Raw genomic sequence first — 20,199 nt, forward strand, 5'->3', positions numbered from 1 at the left:
CCCTCCCCCTGCGCGCTGCCCTAGCCGTGCCGGTCTCCTCCCCCTGCGCCGCCGTCCCCTTTCCACATCCTAGGAGCCGCGGTCCGCCTACCGCCCCCGGGCCGCGGCGCGGCTCCCAGCCCGGGCTGGCCTCCGCCTCCTGGGACGCGCGCCCACCCCCGCGGCCCCCCAAACTTCGGAGCAACTCTCCAGACGCTTCTCCCCCGCCTCAGTCTCCCTCCTTTCCACTTCTCTTCCCCCCTTCCTTCCCTCTTTCTTTCTCTTTCTCTCCCACCCGCCTTTCCTTCTATTAACTTTCCTTTCCCCTCCCTTCGTCCTTCCTACTTTTACTCCTGGGTTCCTCCCCCCTTTGCGCAGCCACAAATCAATCTCTCTCTCTTTTTTCCCCTCTCTCTCTTCTTTGCTCAGACGCAAAAAAAGCGCCGCTTTTTGGAAATCCGGACTGCTGTCCCCGCTGAAACGATACTTTAAAAAAGGAAGAACCCACTGGCTCTTATTTCTGTTTAAAGCAGTAGATCCCGAACTCTTTTGGCCCACTGCCCCCTTGGTTCCACATCCCCCAGTGTCCCCTATGCTTACTCTATAGAAAGCATTACAGGGGTTAACGCGGCTCGCTAAGGAAGATATTAATAGAATTCTGCATTTGGGGGGAGACCCTAACAGTCATCTACCATTACCTTCTATGCTGTTACTTTTTTTTTTTTTTTTTTTTTACATAAGTAAAAAGTGACCTTTCCCCATCTGGCATGGTGGTGTGCCTCGAGATTTTTTTCATGAAACAAGTGTGCCTTTGCCCAAAAAAGGTTGGGAAACACTGTCTTAGACTATGCTATTGTCTGTGCTAAAGGTTGCCATGATGTGCTCCTTACCAGAGCTATGACAAGCGCCGACAACTGTTGGACTGATCACTGACTAATACGCTCCACGATGGCTATCAAGATTATACCTCAATGCAGGCTTCAAGGAAGGAAACCAAGGCACAAAATGAACACTCAAGCCCTTCAAGATCCCATTAAATGGGACTGCTTCCAAACGACTCTTAAGGACCATCTGCTTTCAGAATTCCCTGATAACATCTAGGAACACTGAACCAAGCTAAAAACATCCATTATTGCAGCCAGTGAACAAATGAGTGGATACCAAACCAAGAAACACCAGGACTGGTTTGATGAGAATGACAGTGAGATTGAACACATGATTGACAAGGAAAGGAAGGCCTTTCAGATCTGGCAAAGAGGTAGAAACTGCGCCACTAAGAAAAAAACCTATGCCAACGCTAAGGCTGAGGTTCAAAGAAGAACCAGAGAACTTTAAAAAAAAAAAAAAGCTCAAGAGATGCAGCACTTAGGTGACACTCATGATGCACAGAGTTTCTTTAAAGCCACAAAGACCATCTATGGGTCAAAATAAAAAAAATCCTTCCAGTAGCACCTTAAAGACCAACTAAGTTAGTTCTTGGTATGAGCTTTCATGTGCATGCACACTTCTTCAGATACAGTGTGTATCTGAAGAAGTGTGCATGCACACGAAAGCTCATACCAAGAACTAACTTAGTTGGTCTTTAAGGTGCTACTGGAAGGAATTTTTTTATTTTGACTATGGCAGACCAACACAGCTACCTATCTGCATCTATGGGTCAATAAATCATGACATATGCCCCCTACACTCAGCAGACGGTACCACGCTTCTAAAAGATAAAGAAGCTATTTCACTGCGCTGGAAAGAGCATTACCAACATCTTAACCGCAACTCCCCTGTAGCTGCTGAGGTCCTCTCACAAATTCCACAAAACCCAGTTAGAGATCAGCTTGCAGTATCTCCAAATCTGGGAGAGCTGTGTATAGCTATTAACCAAATGAAAAACAGCAAAGCCAGTGGACCTGATGGGATACCTGCCAAAATCTTCAAAGTGGGTGGAATTGAATGTACACAACTTCACAAGTTCATCAAAAAAATCTGAGAAAGAGAAGAAATCCCAGCCAACTTTAGAGATGCCATAATTATCAATCTCTTTTAAAAAGGTGACAGAACTGATTGCGGAAACTATCAAGGCATCTCTCTATTAGCTGCGGCAGGCAAAATTCTTGCAAGGATCTTAGCAAACCGTCTCGTAACAATATCCGAGGTGACCCTTCCTGAATCCCCAAATGGTTTTTGACCTTCTAGGGGACAGTGGACATGATTTTCACTGCTCGACAGCTTCAAGAAAAATGCAGAGAGCAAAACCAACCCCTGTATATGGCATTTATTGACCTGACTAAGGCTTTTGACACCGTAAATTGTAAAGCCCTGTGGACTGTCCTTCTGAAAATTGGCTGCCCAGATAAATTAGTAAACATCATCCGGCTCCTCCATGATAATATGCCAGCAACAAACGCAGATAACAATGGCTCTCAAAATGAACCATTCACAGTGGGATCAGGAGTTACACAGGGTTGTGTTATTGCCCCAACTCTATTCATTATTTTCATTGCCATGATCCTACACTTTGTCAAAGGGAAACTCCCCACCAGAGTAGAAATCATATATTGAACAGATGGAACGCTCTTCAAACTGAGCAGGCTGAAAGCAAAGAGTAAGGTTACTGTAACTTCCGTCATAGAGCTTCAGTATGCTGAAGACAACGTAGTGTGCGCACGCTCAGAGGATCACCTCCAAACCATCCTAAATATCTTTGCAGAAGCTTACGAAAAGCTTGACCTATCACTCAACATCCAAAAAACCAAAGTTGGCAAACAAGTACAAAATAACCCCTCTGCAGTGCCACAAATCCAACTCAATGGTGTAACGCTGGAAAATGTTAATCACTTCTCCTACCTAGGCCATTATCTTTCCACAAGGGCCAACACTGATGCCAAAATCCAGCATTGCCTGAGCTCTGCAAGTGTGGCTTTCTCCCGATTGAAGTGCAGAGTGTTTGAGGACTGGAACATTCACAGGGAAACCAAAATGCTTGTTTCCAAAGCTATTATACTACCAACCTTACTGTATGCTTGTGAAACATGGACCACTTATCGATGTCATCTCCAACTCCTCGAAAGATTCCATCAACGGTGTCTCTGAAAATTTGTACACATCACTTGGGAAGACAGGCAAACCAATACCAGTGTACTGGAAGAAGCAAAGATCACCAGTGTTGAAGCAATGATTCTTCAACATCAACTTCGTTGGACTGGTCATGTTGTGCGGATGCCTGATGATCGTCTTCCAAAGCAACTACTCTATTCTGAACTTAAAAATGGAAAGCGTAATGCTGGTGGTCAACAAAAGAGGTTTAACGACTTTCTCAAGGCAAATCTTTAAAAATGTAGTATAAACACCAACAACTGGGAAACACTTGCCTGCGAGTGCTCCAATTGGAGAACAACCTTTACCAAAGGTGTCATGGGCTTTGAAGACACTCGAACTCAGGACGCAAGGGAGAAACATGCTAGGAGGAAGGCATGCTTGGCAAAGCCACACCGTGATCAACTCCCATCCGGAAACCAATGTCCCCACTGTGGAAGGACGTGTGAATCCAGGATTGGCCTCCTGAGTCACTTACGGACTCGTTGTTAAAACCGTGTTTATGGAAGACAATCTTACTCAGCTATGAGGGATCGCCAAAGAAGAAGACTTTTCTGTAAAATGAATAAAGCCAAGAAAGGTTCACATCCTTCTTTAAAAACATACTGAGCTGGATACAAGAAGATTCTTGCACAAACAAACAACATTTTTGATAGTGCAAGGAGAACCAGTGACTTACAATTATGCCCCCTCTATATGCAGACCCCCTGCCCTGATCTTACCACACTATTTATTCCCAATGATAACTCAGAGGAGAACAGGAGGCTGCAAGAGGGAGGGCAGAGCAAGGGAGTAAAATGCTGCTCACACTTATTAGGATCCAGCCCATGACCTATAGGACTGGCCACAGGCCGTCAGGCACCTTTCACAAAGGGGCTTGTCAATATTAATTGACTGCCCCTTTCTCCTCAGCAGTTAAAAGGTTGGGATGTGAACATTTTGGCTCCAATCACATCCTACATTGTGTATGGCACAGGGATAGCACCCAGAAGTGCAGGTTCTATTATCACATATTCAGTATGATGCCATATTACTCTGTGCAGCCATGCTCCCCATCGCCACGTGCCTTTGGGTTAGACTGTAGAAGGAGAGAGAGGTGAGGAAATGAAGAATGTGATACAAAAAAACCAGAGGATGGAGTACCCTATGCAGTTTGAGGGTGAGCTTGACACTTCTGACGACACCCCCATATTCTCAACAAGACAGATGCCACCATGGAACCCAGTGCAAGTCTGGCTGAGACCACAAGATGTCAGATTAACACTAGATGTCACTATACCCTAATTTTACAACTACTACTATTTGCACACACTGTATCTTTTTGGGTCACTTTGCACAATAAAGACACCCAGCTGCAGAATTCACACATATTGCAGCAAGTGGGAAAGCTTTATATTAATACATAATACTTGAGATCGGTCCCCTTCAAAATACTGACAGTAGATGGCCTGGTCCTCTCCCCAGCTGCTGTTTGTACACATTTTAAAGGAGCAAGCTGAATTGCAACGCATTTGTCCTTTTCTGCCTGAGTGTCAGCATCTCTTGCTTTCCTGGATGAACATGAGAACATAGGGATGTAAAAAGAGCCCACTGGATCCAGCCCATCTAGTCCAGCATCCTGGTCTCCCGGCGGCCAGCCAGGTGCCTACGGGAAACCAGTGAGCAGGATTCAAGCCCAAGAGCATTTTGTGGTTTCCAGCAACTGGTATTCAGAAGCATCACTGCTTCTCAGAGAAGAGCCAATAAGGTTAGCAGCCATCAATAGCCCTCTCCTGCATGAATTTGTCTACTATTTTAAAGTCATCCAAGGAAGTGGCCATCACTGCTTCCTGTGGGAACGAGTTCTCTAGTTCTACTATGTGCTGAATGAATCTGACTGCTTGGTCTTTATACTCTCCAGGTTCCCCCATTATGCCATGTAGTCAATGTGAGCACCCTGTGCCATTCCATCCTGGCGCTGGGGAGTCCTGGGGCCCAAGGAAACACTTGGGACAGCCCAGGGCTGGCCAACCTATGAGACAAGGTGAGGCAACCATCTCAGGCAGCAGGATCCACCTGGCGCTCCTCAGCAGCCACCCCCCACCCAAATGCCTCCTCCACAGCGGTTTCTTGGCAGATAGGAGCCAAAGCTGGTCTCCTCCTACCCTTGTTCCCAATGTGGATCTTTATCCCCTTGTTCCTGGTGTAGATCTTCACTCACCCCTTCCTCCCTTGGTTTGCCTCAGGTGCAACAATTTATTGGGCCAGCCCTTGCACATGGCTTGGCAGCAGAGATATCCTGACAGCTGCATCTTGCAGCTTTCAACTCCGTTCTGAAGCTGCTTCCTGCACAGCCGAACAGCTTTTGTTCCAACAGAGAAACTTTAATCTCTCTGCTGAAAATGTCCAGGCCCTCGGGATGGCAGCTCTTGCTCAGTCACACCTGCACGGTGCCTCCAACAGGTAAACCGAAAGCTGGTCTACTTACCACCCATTCTGCCACTACCCTATAAAAAGAAGCATTTGGCTGAGGACTTCACTTGCTTAGCTCATTCCTTTTTAAGTTATTGTGCATTTCCACAGTGTATCTGGCACCCTCACAAATGCTATTTTGATAAGGACAGGGTAGAATCCAAACCAATGGATTCAAATGGCAGGAAAGAAGATTCCAGCTAAAGTTTAGGAAGAATCTTCTGGTGATGAGAGCGGAATGGACTCCTCGGAAGGTGGTGGACTCTTCTTCCTTGGAGGTTTTTAAGCAGAGGTTGGATGGTCATCTGCCAGGGATGCTTTAGTTGTGATTACTGCATTTCAGGGGGTTGGGCTAGATGACCCTCGGGATCCCTGCCCATAAACATTAGGGGAAATTGTGCATGAAAATTCATATATTTGGTGAAAATAACACCTAACAGTACATATTTTTGTGAAAGTAACCTATAAGAATGCATTGTACTCCTAACATGAATGTTAGGAGAAACATTCTGAGCAGTAACTGGGAGACCAAGAGGTTGGCACATTCGCCCTTTCCTACACACAAGGTTCAAGGCTGTTGCCTGAATCATCCACCTCCCTTCTGTGAGCATTAAGAGGCTTTGCTAACAGGTTTGGAATGGGAAAGAAAGTCTCAATGATTATGTCAAGAAAGGAATGGCATTGCCAGCTGTAAAAGAAGAACAAAAAGAGGCTTGTCATGGCATCATCCCACAATCCAACTGAGCTTTCTAAAAGGATTATGGTGCACCCTGTTTGCAAGTGAAGATACAAGAAAAAGGAGATGGACTATCACTATGTTTAAAAAACAAAGGTATAGAGAAGAAGAATTTTAGCAGAAAGAGTAACCCAAGACACAGTTCCCACAGAGGCAGAACTAGGCTTTATTTCACCCGGCTCAAAGACCCAGTTTGGCACACACACACCCCGTGCATTTGTGTACACACACACACAGGCTGGGAGCCTCAGTGGCGCTCCTCTGGAGGCTTCTTCCGGGGCAAAATACCAGGCTAGCCCTCACCCCCTAGAGCTACCGTTCTAGTTCCCATTCCTTCCGTTTTTGCAGCAATTCAAGCTAAGTGAGATTATGATGCTGGGTGCAAATGTTTCCACCATTGTGCTTATTTCCTTCCTACTTTTAGAAAGACATCATTTCATATAATCCTTTTAATTGGAGTGACCAGGGATTGAATCCGGGACCTTCAGGAGTCAATGCAGGTGTTCTCCTACCAAGACCCATCACAAAGCAGTAATGTGCATTAAAACGTCAATGAAAGATTAAAGCGTATTATGCATCAGTGCATCACTTGATATTGTAATGCTTTGTAAATAAAAAAAGGGATCCTAGATGTGAAAGCACTAAGCAAAAGAAACAGCTAAAACAAGAAAGAGGGTGCTTCTTTCTCTCTCTTTTTGAAACTGGCTCTCTCTCTCTGGTGAATCTGAGGCTGGAGGAGGAATTCAATACAAACCTACCAATCCACTTTCTGAAACAATATGTGAACTGAAGCACAGCCGCACTTCTCCTGTATTTTACAATAAGGTTCTCCTGCTAAGGAAAGTGTAACCAACAACTGATTGATTGTTTTGGCAGGCATAAAATGCAAGAACATATCAGCTGGCAAATAACAGCCACTACGTGTCATCTGTGAAATGCTGTTGGATACAAAATATAGTCAAATATTAAATACCATGCTGTCAGATCCATTGCATTCCAGCTATCAAATCCTGGCAAATAATATCAAATATTGACATCAGGATTTCTCAAAATGTCAAGTAACTGGAGAATATCCAGCGAAATATTCAAAGGATTACTGACATCAGCGTTCAAAGGAGAGTGCAGGGAGGCAAATTAATTTAGTTGCTGTGAAGTTCTAAACACTCTGGAATACAGATTAGTTACATGCCAATTTTGCTTCTGAGGTTTATTGAACATTAGGTCATTTGAATGAAAGTACAAGTTTGGCTAATCAACTAGCAGTAATCTGTACATTTTTACATGACAGCTCCTTTAATTTTTAATCCCATCACTCTCCTGTTTTGATCAGAACCTGCCTAAAAGAGATTCCCTCTGTCATGCGCAGAGAGAGAGCATTAGCTGATGAACAAGCAGAACACAGGAAGCTGCCAGATCCCAGGCCAGAAAACTGGTCCATACAGTCTAGCATTGTCAGCTCTGACGGGCAACAGCTCTCCAGGATCCCAGGCAGGGAAAGAGGCTTCCCCTCCCCTGCTCCTAGATCCCGTTTCAAATGAAGATGCTGCCAGGGGCTGTACCGCTGAACCATGGTCCCTCCTGGCCAGTCACTCCTTCAAAGCATTTGTTGCCCTCCTTTCCTCAGCAGGGCTCAAGGTAGCTCAGGACAATGACATTAAGACAATATAATGACAAGTAAGTAGCAGGAAGAAAAAGTGTCTTAAGACCAATGCCATAAAGACAGCTTCCAGCAGGTGAAAAGCAAGTCATCCAAACTACTTATGGCACATAAGTCAGGCAAAACCTGACTTTCTGCAGGCAAATAGCATGAATAATATTAAGCTGCCACAAGATACATAAATATTGTTCTAGCTATTATAATATGGTGGCACTAAGAATGTTGTTGATGGAGAGATGTGGCTGAGGGGGGCGGGGGGTGGGATCTCCATGGATGAGGTTCCTGTAAGAGAGAGATGTCTGAAGCAGCTCTTGCCCGTCCCCCTTGGTCTCCCAGTGGAGTCCTACGCATCATGGATGATGACCCTGTGACCTTCAAGACTCCAACCCCCATCAGCCGTAGGCAGCACAGCCATGGCCAGAGAGGATGGGAGTTGTAGTCCAGCCATATCTGTAGGGCCATAAGTTTGTCTTCCCCACTATTCGTTCATTCATTCATTTCAGATGTTGTAAACTGATTTAAGATTCGTGGTCAAAAACAGAATATAAAGCATAATACAAATAAATAAATAAATAAATATAATAAATAAAAATAGAATGTTGACTTTTGTTTTAATGAGTTTCAGCTTATAGTTGATTTTAATCTTTTTTTGAAAGTTTCACATAGTTATCCATATTTTTTATGGATAATTTCACCGTTTTATTCTTTTGAGGGCTTCTGTTAGCTTTTTTAACAATCAAGGGGCATATAATTTTTATTAAATAATTTAGATTAAAACAAAAAATAAAATAAAATAATTCAGGACGGCTTGGGGGAAAGGAAACCTTTCAACAAATGTCAAGAACATAACCATACTGGGACTTGCTTCACTTGTAAGAGAGGAGATTTCCAAGACCCTGTCTCATAATGTGGCAAGCACATGCCTGAGAGCGCCTGGCTGCAGGGGCACATGCGGCACCATCCAGAGATCTTCATCCATTGATCTCAATGGCCGGTGTGGATGCCGCAGGGGAGGCAGGCTTTTCACACGTTTGCATTACAATCCTATGAATGTCCACTCGGAAGGATGCTCCATGGACTTCAATGGTGCTTACTCTCAGATTATCAAGTGTGAGATGACTGCCATACTGTCCTCTGCATTTGTGTCCCCATCTCCCTTCTCCAAAAAAGCCAGCCAGAGAGTGGCATAGCAGCTACATTGTGAAGATCCCAGTTGAGCTTCAGGCACTCAGGATCAGAAGAGCCTTTGGCTTTAGATCAAGAGATCGCTTGGTGAATAATCTGACCTTAAAAACACACCTGCCATCCACAATAAGGTTACCAGATTCCCCCCCCCCCCCCAATGAATCTGGGGACACTTTTCAACTTCCTACTAAATAGATGGATTTTGTCAGGGGACTGATATGTAAATCCGGGGACTGTCCCTGGGAAATGGGGATGTCTGGTAACCTTAATCTACAAGAAAATGCAACACTTCCAACTATGCTACAAACAAAGCCCAAGAAGATGTGCAAGGTTGTCTGAATATGGACAAACATGGAGAGAGAGGAGAAAGATAAAGAGGAAAGGTTGTCTTTGTCTCTGTGACAAGTCCCCTGGGATGGCAAACAATATATTTTAAAACAAAATATTCATCCTCCCCATGCACATACTTTGCTGGTGGGCTTTTTAGTTTAGTTTTGATTTTGAGAAATCTGCACGTAGAAACGGCGCATAAAGACAAAAGAAACCCTCTCCAGGTGGGCATCATCCCTACCTTGCACTGCCCAGACACGCAGACGGAGGTTGCATTTTGGTCACACGGCGTCCCGTCAATCACCTTCTCCGCTTGTCTCACGTAGAACCGATAACCTACTGCTCGACAATTAAGTTCGCATTTCTGACTGCCCTTAACTGAAAGAAAGAGAGAGCGAGAAGGCCATGAGTATGGCTAGGGCTAGGTTATACCACCACAGCACAAACAGAAAGCTTGAGTGGAAAGAAGCTAATGGCGGGCTGGAGCTCCCCAACCCAGCCTTCACTACTTCTGCCTCGGGTGCGCTTGGGGACACCGGTGTCCCTGGGTTCTATAGGCAAGAGGGCCGCAGTGGCCCCTCTCCCCGCATGGGCTCCCCGCCTAGGGATGGAGGAGAAAATTCATGGGGTCACATTTTAATGCAGGCTCACCAGATTTTCACTTCCCAAACAATACAGCCTTGCCCTCAGCCCCAGCCAGCAAGGCCAATTGTCAGGGGTGATGGGGGCCATCATAGAGCAATGTCTGGATGGCCAGAGATTCCCCACTCTTGCAGTGCATGAAGCATTACAAAGCTCTTCTTTGAAACTCACCCTTCTTTGAATTTTGCAATACAGTTATCAAGCCAAAGAATTTAAAATATCCTGGAAGAAGTGGCAGGAGAGAGTGAGAAGGGCAGGCAAAGCCCACGTCCACCATCACTGGACCACCCACTACCAACTGCCCAGAGGGCGACACGAGCCTCAGAGACATTTCAAGACTCCTGCGCAACCTTTTCAGCAGTCTCCACAATGGAAGATTCAGACAGGGGAGCATATTTACAGCTTTATTCAACGTAGATCAGAACAAAGGAAAAACATGACAAAGGAAAAACATGTTTTCCATATAAACAGCCAGAAACAAAAGCTATATACAAAACAGAAGTTCACAGAGAGAACAGTGCTGGGAGTAAACAGGCATGTGACACACAACAATCATGCCTGACTCTTTTAAGGTGGGACAGAACTATATCCTAACATCCTCCCCCTTTCCATGTAACCTGTAGTACCTGTGGTTCAACCCAACTGCAACCTCTGTACATAAACCTTAAGTTGTTCTCTAACTTAGGGAAGTGCTGGGTGAGATCCCATGGACAGTAATACTAAAAGGAAAGGGAGTTCATGATGGCTGGGAGTTTGTTAAGAGGGAGATAGTAAAAGCACAACGTCAGGCAATACCAATGAGACGGAAACATGGAAGGTGCCTAAAGAAGCCAGGGTGGCTATCTAAAGAACTTTTAACTGAGTTAAGATTAAAAAAGGATGTGTACAAAAAATGGAAAAGGGGGGAAACCACCAAAGAGGAATTCAAACAAATAGCCAGCACGTGTAGACACAAAGTCAGAAAAGCTAAAGCACAGAATGAACTCAGGCTTGCTAGAGAGGTTAAAAGCAACAAAAAAGGCTTTTATGGGTATGTTCGTAGCAAAAGGAAGAACAAAGAAACAGTGGGGTCACTCAGAGGAGAAGATGGGGAAATGCAAACAGGGGACACAGAAAGGGCTGAACTCCTCAATGCCTTCTTTGCCTCAGTCTTCTCCGATAAAGAAAACAATGCCCGACCTGAAGAATTTGGAGCAAATGATTCAGCAGAGGAAACACTGCCCAGAATAACTAAGGAGATAGTACAAGAATTCTTGGCTAGTTTAGATGTATTCAAGTCTCCAGGGCCAGATGAACTGCATCCAAGAGTATTAAAAGAACTGGCAGAGGTGATCTCAGAACCACTGGCAGTCATCTTTGAGAATTCCTGGAGAACAGGCGAAGTCCCGGCAGACTGGAGGAGGGCAAATGTTGTCCCTATTTTCAAAAAGGGGGAAAGAGAGGACCCAAATAATTACCGCCCAGTCAGTCTGATATCAATACCAGGGAAGATTCTGGAGCAGATCATTAAGCAAACAGTCTGTGAGCACCTAGAAAGGAATGCTGTGATCACCAATAGTCAGCATGGATTTCTGAAAAATAAGTCATGTCAGACTAACCTGATCTCATTTTTTGACAGAATTACAAGCCTGGTAGATGAAGGGAACGCAGTGGATGTAGGCTACCTTGATTTCAGCAAGGCATTTGACAAGGTGCCCCATGATATTCTTGTAAAGAAGCTGATCAAATTTGCAGATGACACCAAACTGGGAGGGGTGGCTAACATCCCAGAGGACAGGATCGCACTTCAAAACGACCTTGACAGATTAGAGAACTGGGCCAAAACAAACAAGATGAACTTTAACAGGGAGAAATGTAAAGTATTGCACTTGGGCAAAAAAAAATGAGAGGCACAAGTACAAGATGGGGGACACCTGGCTTGAGAGCAGTACATGTGAAAAGGATCTAGGAGTCTTGGTTGACCACAAACTTGACATGAGCCAACAGTGTGACGCGGCAGCTAAAAAAGCCAATGCAATTCTGGGCTGCATCAATAGGAGTATAGCATCCAGATCAAGGGAAGTAATAGTGCCACTGTATTCTGCTCTGGTCAGACCTCACCTGGAGTACTGTGTCCAGTTCTGGGCACCACAGTTCAAGAAGGACACTGACAAACTGGAACGTGTCCACAGGAGGGCAACCAAAATGGTCAAAGGCCTGGAAACGATGCCTTATGAGGAACGGCTAAGGGAGCTGGGCATGTTTAGCCTGGAGAAGAGGAGGTTAAGGGGTGATATGATAGCCATGTTCAAATATATAAAAGGATGTCACATAGAGGAGGGAGAAAGGTTGTTTTCTGCTGCTCCAGAGAAGCGGACATGGAGCAATGGATCCAAACTACAAGAAAGAAGATTCCACCTAAACATTAGGAAGAACTTCCTGAGAGTAAGAGCTTTTCGACAGTGGAATTTGCTGCCAAGGAGTGTGGTGGAGTCTCCTACTTTGGAGGTCTTTAAGCAGAGGCTTGACAACCATATGTCAGGAGTGCTCTGATGGTGTTTCCTGCTTGGCAGGGGGTTGGACTCGATGGCCCTTGTGCTCTCTTCCAACTCTAGGATTCTATGATTCTATGATTCTATGATTTAAATTTCATTTTTCGAACAACTGAATCCTCCTTGAAAGGGCCAGCTTAGAAGAAGAACAAGAAGAAGAAGAAGAAGAAGAAGAAGAAGAAGAAGAAGAAGAAGAAGAAGAAGAAGAAGAAGAAGAAGAAGAAGCAGCAGCAGCAGCAGCAGCAGCAGCAGCAGCAGCAGCGGCGGCGTTTGGATTTGATATCCCGCCTTTCACTCCCCTTCAGGAGTCTCAAAGTGGCTAACATTCTCCTTTCCCTTCCTCCCCCACAACAAACACTCTGTGAGGTGAGTGGGGCTGAGAGACTTCAGAGAAGTGTGACTGGCCCAAGGTCACCCAGCAGCTGCATGTGGAGGAGCGGAGACGCGAACCCGGTTACACAGATTACAAAACTACCGCTCTTAACCACTACACCACACTGGCTCTCTTAGCATTTGCAATGTGCAGAAATCAGTTCACTATTTACTGTATTTTGTGACACTCCTGCTGATCTGGTACAGGAGCTTTTCTGATTTAGTGGAATCATTGAGAAAGTTGCAGGAAAGGCACTTCCAGGAAAGTTAATGGAGTTTTGAATCAAAATGGCTTAAATTTGATTAAAAGCAGCATTAAAATAATTTTCTTCTTAGGATTTCACAAAAGAATTGTAAGGGGGAGGTCATGGAAAAACAGTTACAAAGCTTCAGTTTTCATTCTTATTATTTGTAAATATGGGAGAAAAAAGTTCAGGTGATATTAACAAAAATATGTCTTCCACCCTGACTTGAACATATATAGGCAGTCCCTATATCCAAACAGATATCTCAACAAGACTGATGATTGTCACTGTGTTTAAAGGGCTTAAAGTGCTTAAATGGTGCACTTTTGTTGTCCATCTGCCCCATAATGCACACAAATATGAGCTGCTGTGGTTCATTTCTGAGCCGAGGAACAAATAACAAGCGGCTTCTTGAAATCCCCCCTTCCAATGTCATTAATAAAAATGGAAGCTCTGGCAGATGTCTCCTCCGAGGCCCTTCAGCTGACAGAGCACAGGAGAGAGACCAGCTGCAGTGAATGAGGGGAGAACTCTAGGTATGCCTCAGTTCACAGGGAGAAGGACAAGCTGAAAAGCCTCTCTCGAAAATGAAAATAAGCCACTGAGCAAAGCCAGCCTTGGTGGACTGCCAGTGCTTGCTCAGTTCTAAGCACAGCAAAAACCGGTTGCCGGCCCAAGCTGCAAAGCACTGATAGCTGTGTTATCAAGCCTGCTTGCGCCCTGATCCAATTGTCAACTTGCAAAATAATTTGTTTTGCTTGGATTACAAGCATTATTATTTTTTGCCTTTTCTTAGCCAAGCAGCTTGTAACATAGTAGCTATTGTGGGTAATTAGAAACTTCCTTCTCCTTTGGCTCAGGGCTTTCTTTGCTTCCTGCTGGGCTGGAAATGAAAGCCTTATGACGGCAGGGCTAAACAAGGAGGGGGGAGCTGGGATGGATGCCCTCCCAGCCCCCACCCACAGAAACACTTTGTCCTGAAAGGGACAGCTCTTCAGCGAAAGCGCCAGACTCGCTCAGCAGGGGCCTTGTCAAAACAGCACTAATGTCATTTCCATGGAGTCATAGCTGTTGAGGACCCAACCTTCTCCCTTGAGCCCCGCCTCCCTTTCCCCAGCCACCTTCCTCTCTTGACCATTTTTATGGACTGTAACCTCCTTCAGGCAGGGACCCATTCTCTCAATCCTTATAAAGTGCCATGGACACGGATGACACAATCTAAACAAAAAATAAAAACAAACAACAGATAAAAGGATAAAACATATTTCTTTATTTTTAATTAAATTTGTATACCACCATCGTTGATCTCAGTGCAGTTTACAATAAAAATGTGAGATAAAAACAAATAAAACATAACAAAAACAAGAACAAAAACCCCCACAAACCAATATCCCCTCCACCCCCTTACACAAAGACATTTCAAAGGGTACAGGATGTTAATCAGCCAAAGGCCTGGGAAAAGAGGAACGTTTTTGCCTGGCACCTAAAAACATACAATGAAGGTGCCAGGCGAGCCTTCCTGGGGAGAGCATTCCACAAGCGGGGAGCCACTGCAGAGAAGGCCTGCTCTCATGTTGCCACCCTCCAGACAATGTAATAGTTAAAAGATAATTGAACTATAACAGGATTAAAATTATGTTAAAATTAATCTGTTAAAATGCAGAAACGTCACAGCACTATTAAAAACACTTTTGTTAAAAAAAACATCCAGTTCCCAAAGACCTCTTGGAATAGAACAGTCTTCACCTGCTGGCAGGTGGACAGCAAGGAGGGAGCCAGTCAAGTCTCTCTAGGGAGGGCGTTCCAGAGTCTGGGAGCAACCACCAAGAAAGCCCTTTCCCACATCCCAATTTTCTCCCAATAAATGTGTTTTGTATTTCTCAAGCATTTTCTCCTCATCTGATGCATTTTTGTACATTATTCTCTTTTTTTAAAAAATAATTTTTATTAACCGACCAATCAAATCAAATCAAATCACATCACATCACATAAATTCCAAATTACAAAGCCGAATTTTAAATTTTTGTTGAGGGGACCCATATTTCAAGTTCCGAAGGGGGATTCCAATCATCTTCTTGCTACTGTGTTAATATCCAAATCAGTCCAAATAATGTTCATAATTCTATCCAGTCTTATCTTGCTCTTTCCACATCTCATCTTGTTCGTATATTTTTTTATTTCTTTCTTTATTATCTCTTCTGATAATCTCCTTAAGCAGATAAACACCAATTATAATCCTGTGTGAATTTTTTCGTTCGTCCAATCCTCATATCAAGATGGTTTCCATATATCATCGCTTTCATAAATAACATGGCTCTTTCCATCTCACAAATCTGTTGCTCTTAAGTCCCTCTGAGGAGTTTCACCCACAATATAAAAACAGCTCTATTCCTCCTCCCAGACTTAAGTCCTCCAACAGAACTTGCCAACATGGCGACGGTATTTTTTACTGCGTCATTCCAAAGCTCTTATACTTTCCACGATCTTCTTGAAACATGCTTTGGTTAGAAAGTTATCTCCACACAGTCATAAATCCACAGCTTAAGTCATTAAAACGGCATTTCTGACTTGTGACTTGTGGGGGGGGATTCTTGGTTAATCGCATAGAGAAAAGAAAGGAAAGTTTTTTCCCCCTCCCCCATCCAGTCCCAACTGGACCACCATTTAAAAGAAGCATCTTTGAGAAGGCAAAGGCATCACCCTCGTGGTTCATCCTATCTATACAGCAAGGGGTTACAGTTTACATTTGCTTTAAAACAAAACAAGCAGACTTCCGGGTTAGCGCCTCCGGCAATGGCGGATTACCACTGATCGGGAGGAATCCGCTCCGTGGAAATCAGGGTCTGGACTGCCACGGCGAGGCGGAGACCCACCAAAAACCACAGGCGGGAGAAGCCTGTGGACGTGGGATCCGGCTGGCACCTTTTGCGCCTCCCCTACTCGTGGGGAAACCCAGTTTCGGGGATCCGGAGTGATGTGGGGTGAGCGGCGCGGTGCTTTGAATCGACTGCTTCTTTCACGGAGTGAAGCCGCATTGCTGTTGCCGGAGAGCGCTGACTTTTTCCTGTGGACAATTGGACTCTAAACAACTACCCGTGAGTAGAACAGAAAATTGGATCTCTAAACTTCTTAATCTGGCATCGGAATGGGAAGGCTTCAAACAGGAAGTCCGCCTTCCTCTTTTGTAAATAGATTGAAGCAAAGACGTTGCAAGCTAAAGCCTGGAAAGTCTTTTGTAAAGGATTAAATCTCCATCGGTTAAAATTACTAAACCCCCCTTGGAAGCAGGAGAAGAGGGGGGAAATTCTAGATCGTTTAAGCCTGCAGGAGAGAGAGTGAAGAAAGATAAATCACCACCGTTTCGAACCTGGGAACAGGCTGCCAGTAAGATTGACGTTTTGGGAAAGTTCATTGACTGTGAATAAAACGTATATTGACAAATAGTTAAATAAGAGAAACATATTGTTTCCACTGTTTCCTTTTGCACTTAAAAAGGAGCAAAAAAAGTAACTGAAAATCGAAACTAACTCTGTCGCTGGATCTGCGTTTAAAAGGATGGATACAAATAGAAATTGTTTCCCCTAGAAGGAGCTTTTGAAACTGTTGCAGGAGTGGAGCTGGGGAATTTTCCAACTGCAGAGATTAAAGAGCGTGAGAATCAGAGTCTGACCTTGGACAAGAATGTTGACAGAAGAAGCCTTAGTGATTGCATTTTGCAAGACAAGTGCTTTATTGGAACAGCTTCATGAGAAGATGGATGTGATGATTATTAAAATTGACAATTCAGGACAAAAAATGACGGAGTTGGGACAAAAAGGGAATACCTATACAGAAATTACTCAGGAATTGACCCAGGAATCTGTTTTGACATGGCAAGCTGTGGAGAAGACGAAGGAGAAAGTTGTTGTTGAACCTCAAGTAATTCAAGTGAAGAGAGCCCCGGCCTCACAGAGGCAATTTGATGAACATAAGCTGTTGCCCTTTATGATCGAATCTAGAGAAAGCCAGACTTGGTGGGATGGAGCCCTGCTTGGATTGGAGAAGGAAAGTTGGATAGATCCTCCTATGCAGGGATGCTCTGGCCTTTGGGATCTGGATTTGGGTCAGGGGGAGAGTGGCGCTCTGAAATATCTTTTGGACTTTAGTTCTGACTATGGAGAATGGGCTGACCTGTCGAGAAGGAATAAAGACATTGTTAGGTTGGAGTTTCCCCGAGATCTACTCCTCAATGCCAAAGGAAGGAAATTAAGAACAAGATCGGCAGAAGATAAAGTAAAGTGCATGTATAAATATGAAGAAGATCTGCAGAAGGGACATGGAAAAGAGTTAGGAGCCTCGGACAGAAGGTCACCAGGTTGATGGACTATATGGTATTGATAGAAAGGACTGACAGAATCCGAGACCAGGGAGAAGAGACGGTGGAAGAAGATTGGGGGAAAAAAGTTTTTAAAAAATTATTTAGAGAAATGTTGCAAAATTAATGAGTGATAGAAAAAGGTTGGAATGAAATTATATGGCTTTAGTAGAAATGTTATAAGGAGTTAAGTATAAATAAGTTTTAGGGTTTTAATGGTAAGATAAGGTTAAAATAAATTAAGATAATTAAATGATAGAAAACAGTGAAAGATGGAAAGGATTTGCTGAAATAATTAATAACTAGAACACAAAAAGGGAGGTGTGAGGAGGTCGATGAAACAAGTTAATGAAAGATAAAGATATGGAAATATTGGATGTGTTTTTAACTGTTTTTGCTTTTGTTTTTGTTTTGATGTATTGTGTCTTTTGCTTTTTTATATGTATTGTAATGTATTGATTTGTACTGTTTATTTTTTCTCTTTCTTTATTACCTTTTTTCAATTCTTAAACTTTTAATAAATATTATTTTTTTAAAAAAAATAAAACAAAACAAGCAAACAAACACATTCTTTCTTTTCTCTTATGCAATCTGTTTGCATGTCTTAAGAAAAATGTGTTCACCCAAGGGAAGGGAAAAGAGGTAAAAAGTTGCTTATTTTGACTTTTAAATGCAATAGAATTTGGAAGGGCAGCAATGAACTGATTATACTCTGGGCACCTTCACCAAATCAATCAGCATCCAAGTCACAAAGAAAAGGCAATCCAATAGGCAGACTTGAAAAGTGGAACTGCAACTTGTAAAGTCCCTCTTTAAAAATGGGGAGAGGAGAGGATTTGTATTTCACAGGCTCTATGAAGAACCCTATGAGATCACCTCTATTGTGAGAGTCAGGATATGTTGCTGGTTCCCAGAAACCAGAGCCAAACAGCACTTGATGGGTCTTGCCTTCCTAAACCGAATGTCCACAGTAAGATTACTGTAAGTTGCGAGTTACTGAACCAGGTTCGTTTTTCATCTTCCCAACCCAGTTTTTGAAGCTACGTCTCTGATCAGTTCTGCAGGCCTGCTTTTCACCCATTTGCACATTTACCCTCATGTCCACACCTCCCCTCCCTCTCCTTTTGTGCAACCCCCCCCCCCTGCACAGAGACCACCCCCATGGAAACTGCCTACATCTTCCTCCTCCCCCACATTGCAACTACTAAGGACCCTTTTCACCTTCTGCCTCCTAGTCTCCAGACTCCTTTCAAGCCCCTGCTTTCATATTCAGAACCATTCCCATGCTGCCTCCTTCTCCCTCTTTGCAACCCCCTTTGCACCCTTCACTTCCTTGTCTCCTCCACTCTCCTGCTTACTTTCATTCTCTCTCCCTTGCACACAGACCAACCCCATTTCCATGCCTCTCTCCTATTCCACATCCTCCTTCATGGACACCCCCCATGACAACAGGTGTCACTGGATCTGTAAGGTGCACAGAATCTTAACAGTGTGTCTGTCAGCTTGTTCAGTCTGAGAAAGTTTAGTTCAGCTGCTGGTGGTTGTAAATGTATGGCTGTTTGCTTCTCCTAAATTACTACACCAAATTGGGAACTTCATGTTGAAGACAGCACATGGTATCAAGAGTGAAATACATTGTAGGAAGGTGCTGTGGAATATTTGGGGGCTCTGCATCCTATATCTTTTTCATGTGAAGCAGATGAGAAATGGTTCAGGGAGAAGTTTAAGAGTCAGGGCTCACCCACCCATCCACTTTTAGTGTCCATCCTTTCTTGCTATACTAAAACAATGGCAGAAGATTGAGTAAAGTGTTTTGTTAGCTTTATGATGTTAGCATCTTGGTTGTACCCATCTCTGTTATTTCTCCTTGTTGAAACTGGTTTGTTTGTTTGTTTGTTTGTTTGTTTGTTTGTTTGTTTGTTTGTTTGTTTGTTTTGGAAAAACCCTGTGTTCCATTCTGGGCAACTGAATGGAACGTACAGGGACAGTACAGGGACACGTACAGGGACAGGGTTAGACATCATTCAACCATCACTTCTTCCATTAACATACCAATTCTTGAGAATTTTATTTCTCCACTGGGTAACCCTATTAAAAGTTTGTGGGAATGACCCTGATGGAATGCCATTTGTTTACTCCAAGAAACTGTTCTGCTTCAAGAGTGTTCCACTAATAAAATGTACACATTAACCTCTCCGCCCCCCCCCCAAAAAAACCCTAGATGTTCAAACCAGTCACATAACTAAGCTTGAATATTTCACTGGAATAACTTGTTTAACTCTATTTTTATTACATTATGTTGAGATATTTTCTCCTTATTAGGCCTCAAGATGAATCTTATCTGCTTAGAGAACAACATTTGTAATGAGTGGTTCTGCTCCTTGGTTTCATTTCATTTTTCTTCTGGCAAACGTTTCTCCCTGTTCATATGGTTTTCCTTGCATTAAGTGGTTGCTGAGTGTTCATATGTCAAACGTCCATAATAAACTGTTTAAAGCCTTGACATAATCAGAAGATAAGCACTGGTTATTTAGAAGGTAGCTTACTGATCAAGCAGAACCCTTATCATTTTCCATTGTCTAAAATCTGTTTTCCTCTACAGTCAGCGTCTGTAAAACAGTGGCATTCAG

At 43.7% G+C, this 20,199-nt stretch overlaps 1 protein-coding gene across 2 annotated transcripts in view; it reads right to left on the reverse strand.

The window, feature by feature from the left end:
* Positions 1 to 20,199, reverse strand: part of THSD4 (thrombospondin type 1 domain containing 4) — a 429,219-nt gene that overhangs the window by 221,028 nt on the left and 187,992 nt on the right. For both annotated transcript variants that reach the window (XR_014002103.1, XM_081170529.1), the window contains exon 7: positions 9,667 to 9,803. Coding sequence is in view for 1 of the 2 variants with exons in the window: in XM_081170529.1 (XP_081026655.1) it covers positions 9,667 to 9,803 (137 nt within the window). In the remaining variant the exon portion in view is untranslated. The remainder of the gene's footprint in view (positions 1 to 9,666; positions 9,804 to 20,199) is intronic.

The sequence above is a fragment of the Podarcis bocagei genome (genome assembly GCF_964188305.1).
Source record: "Podarcis bocagei genome assembly, chromosome: 14".
Lineage (NCBI taxonomy): Eukaryota > Metazoa > Chordata > Lepidosauria > Squamata > Lacertidae > Podarcis > Podarcis bocagei.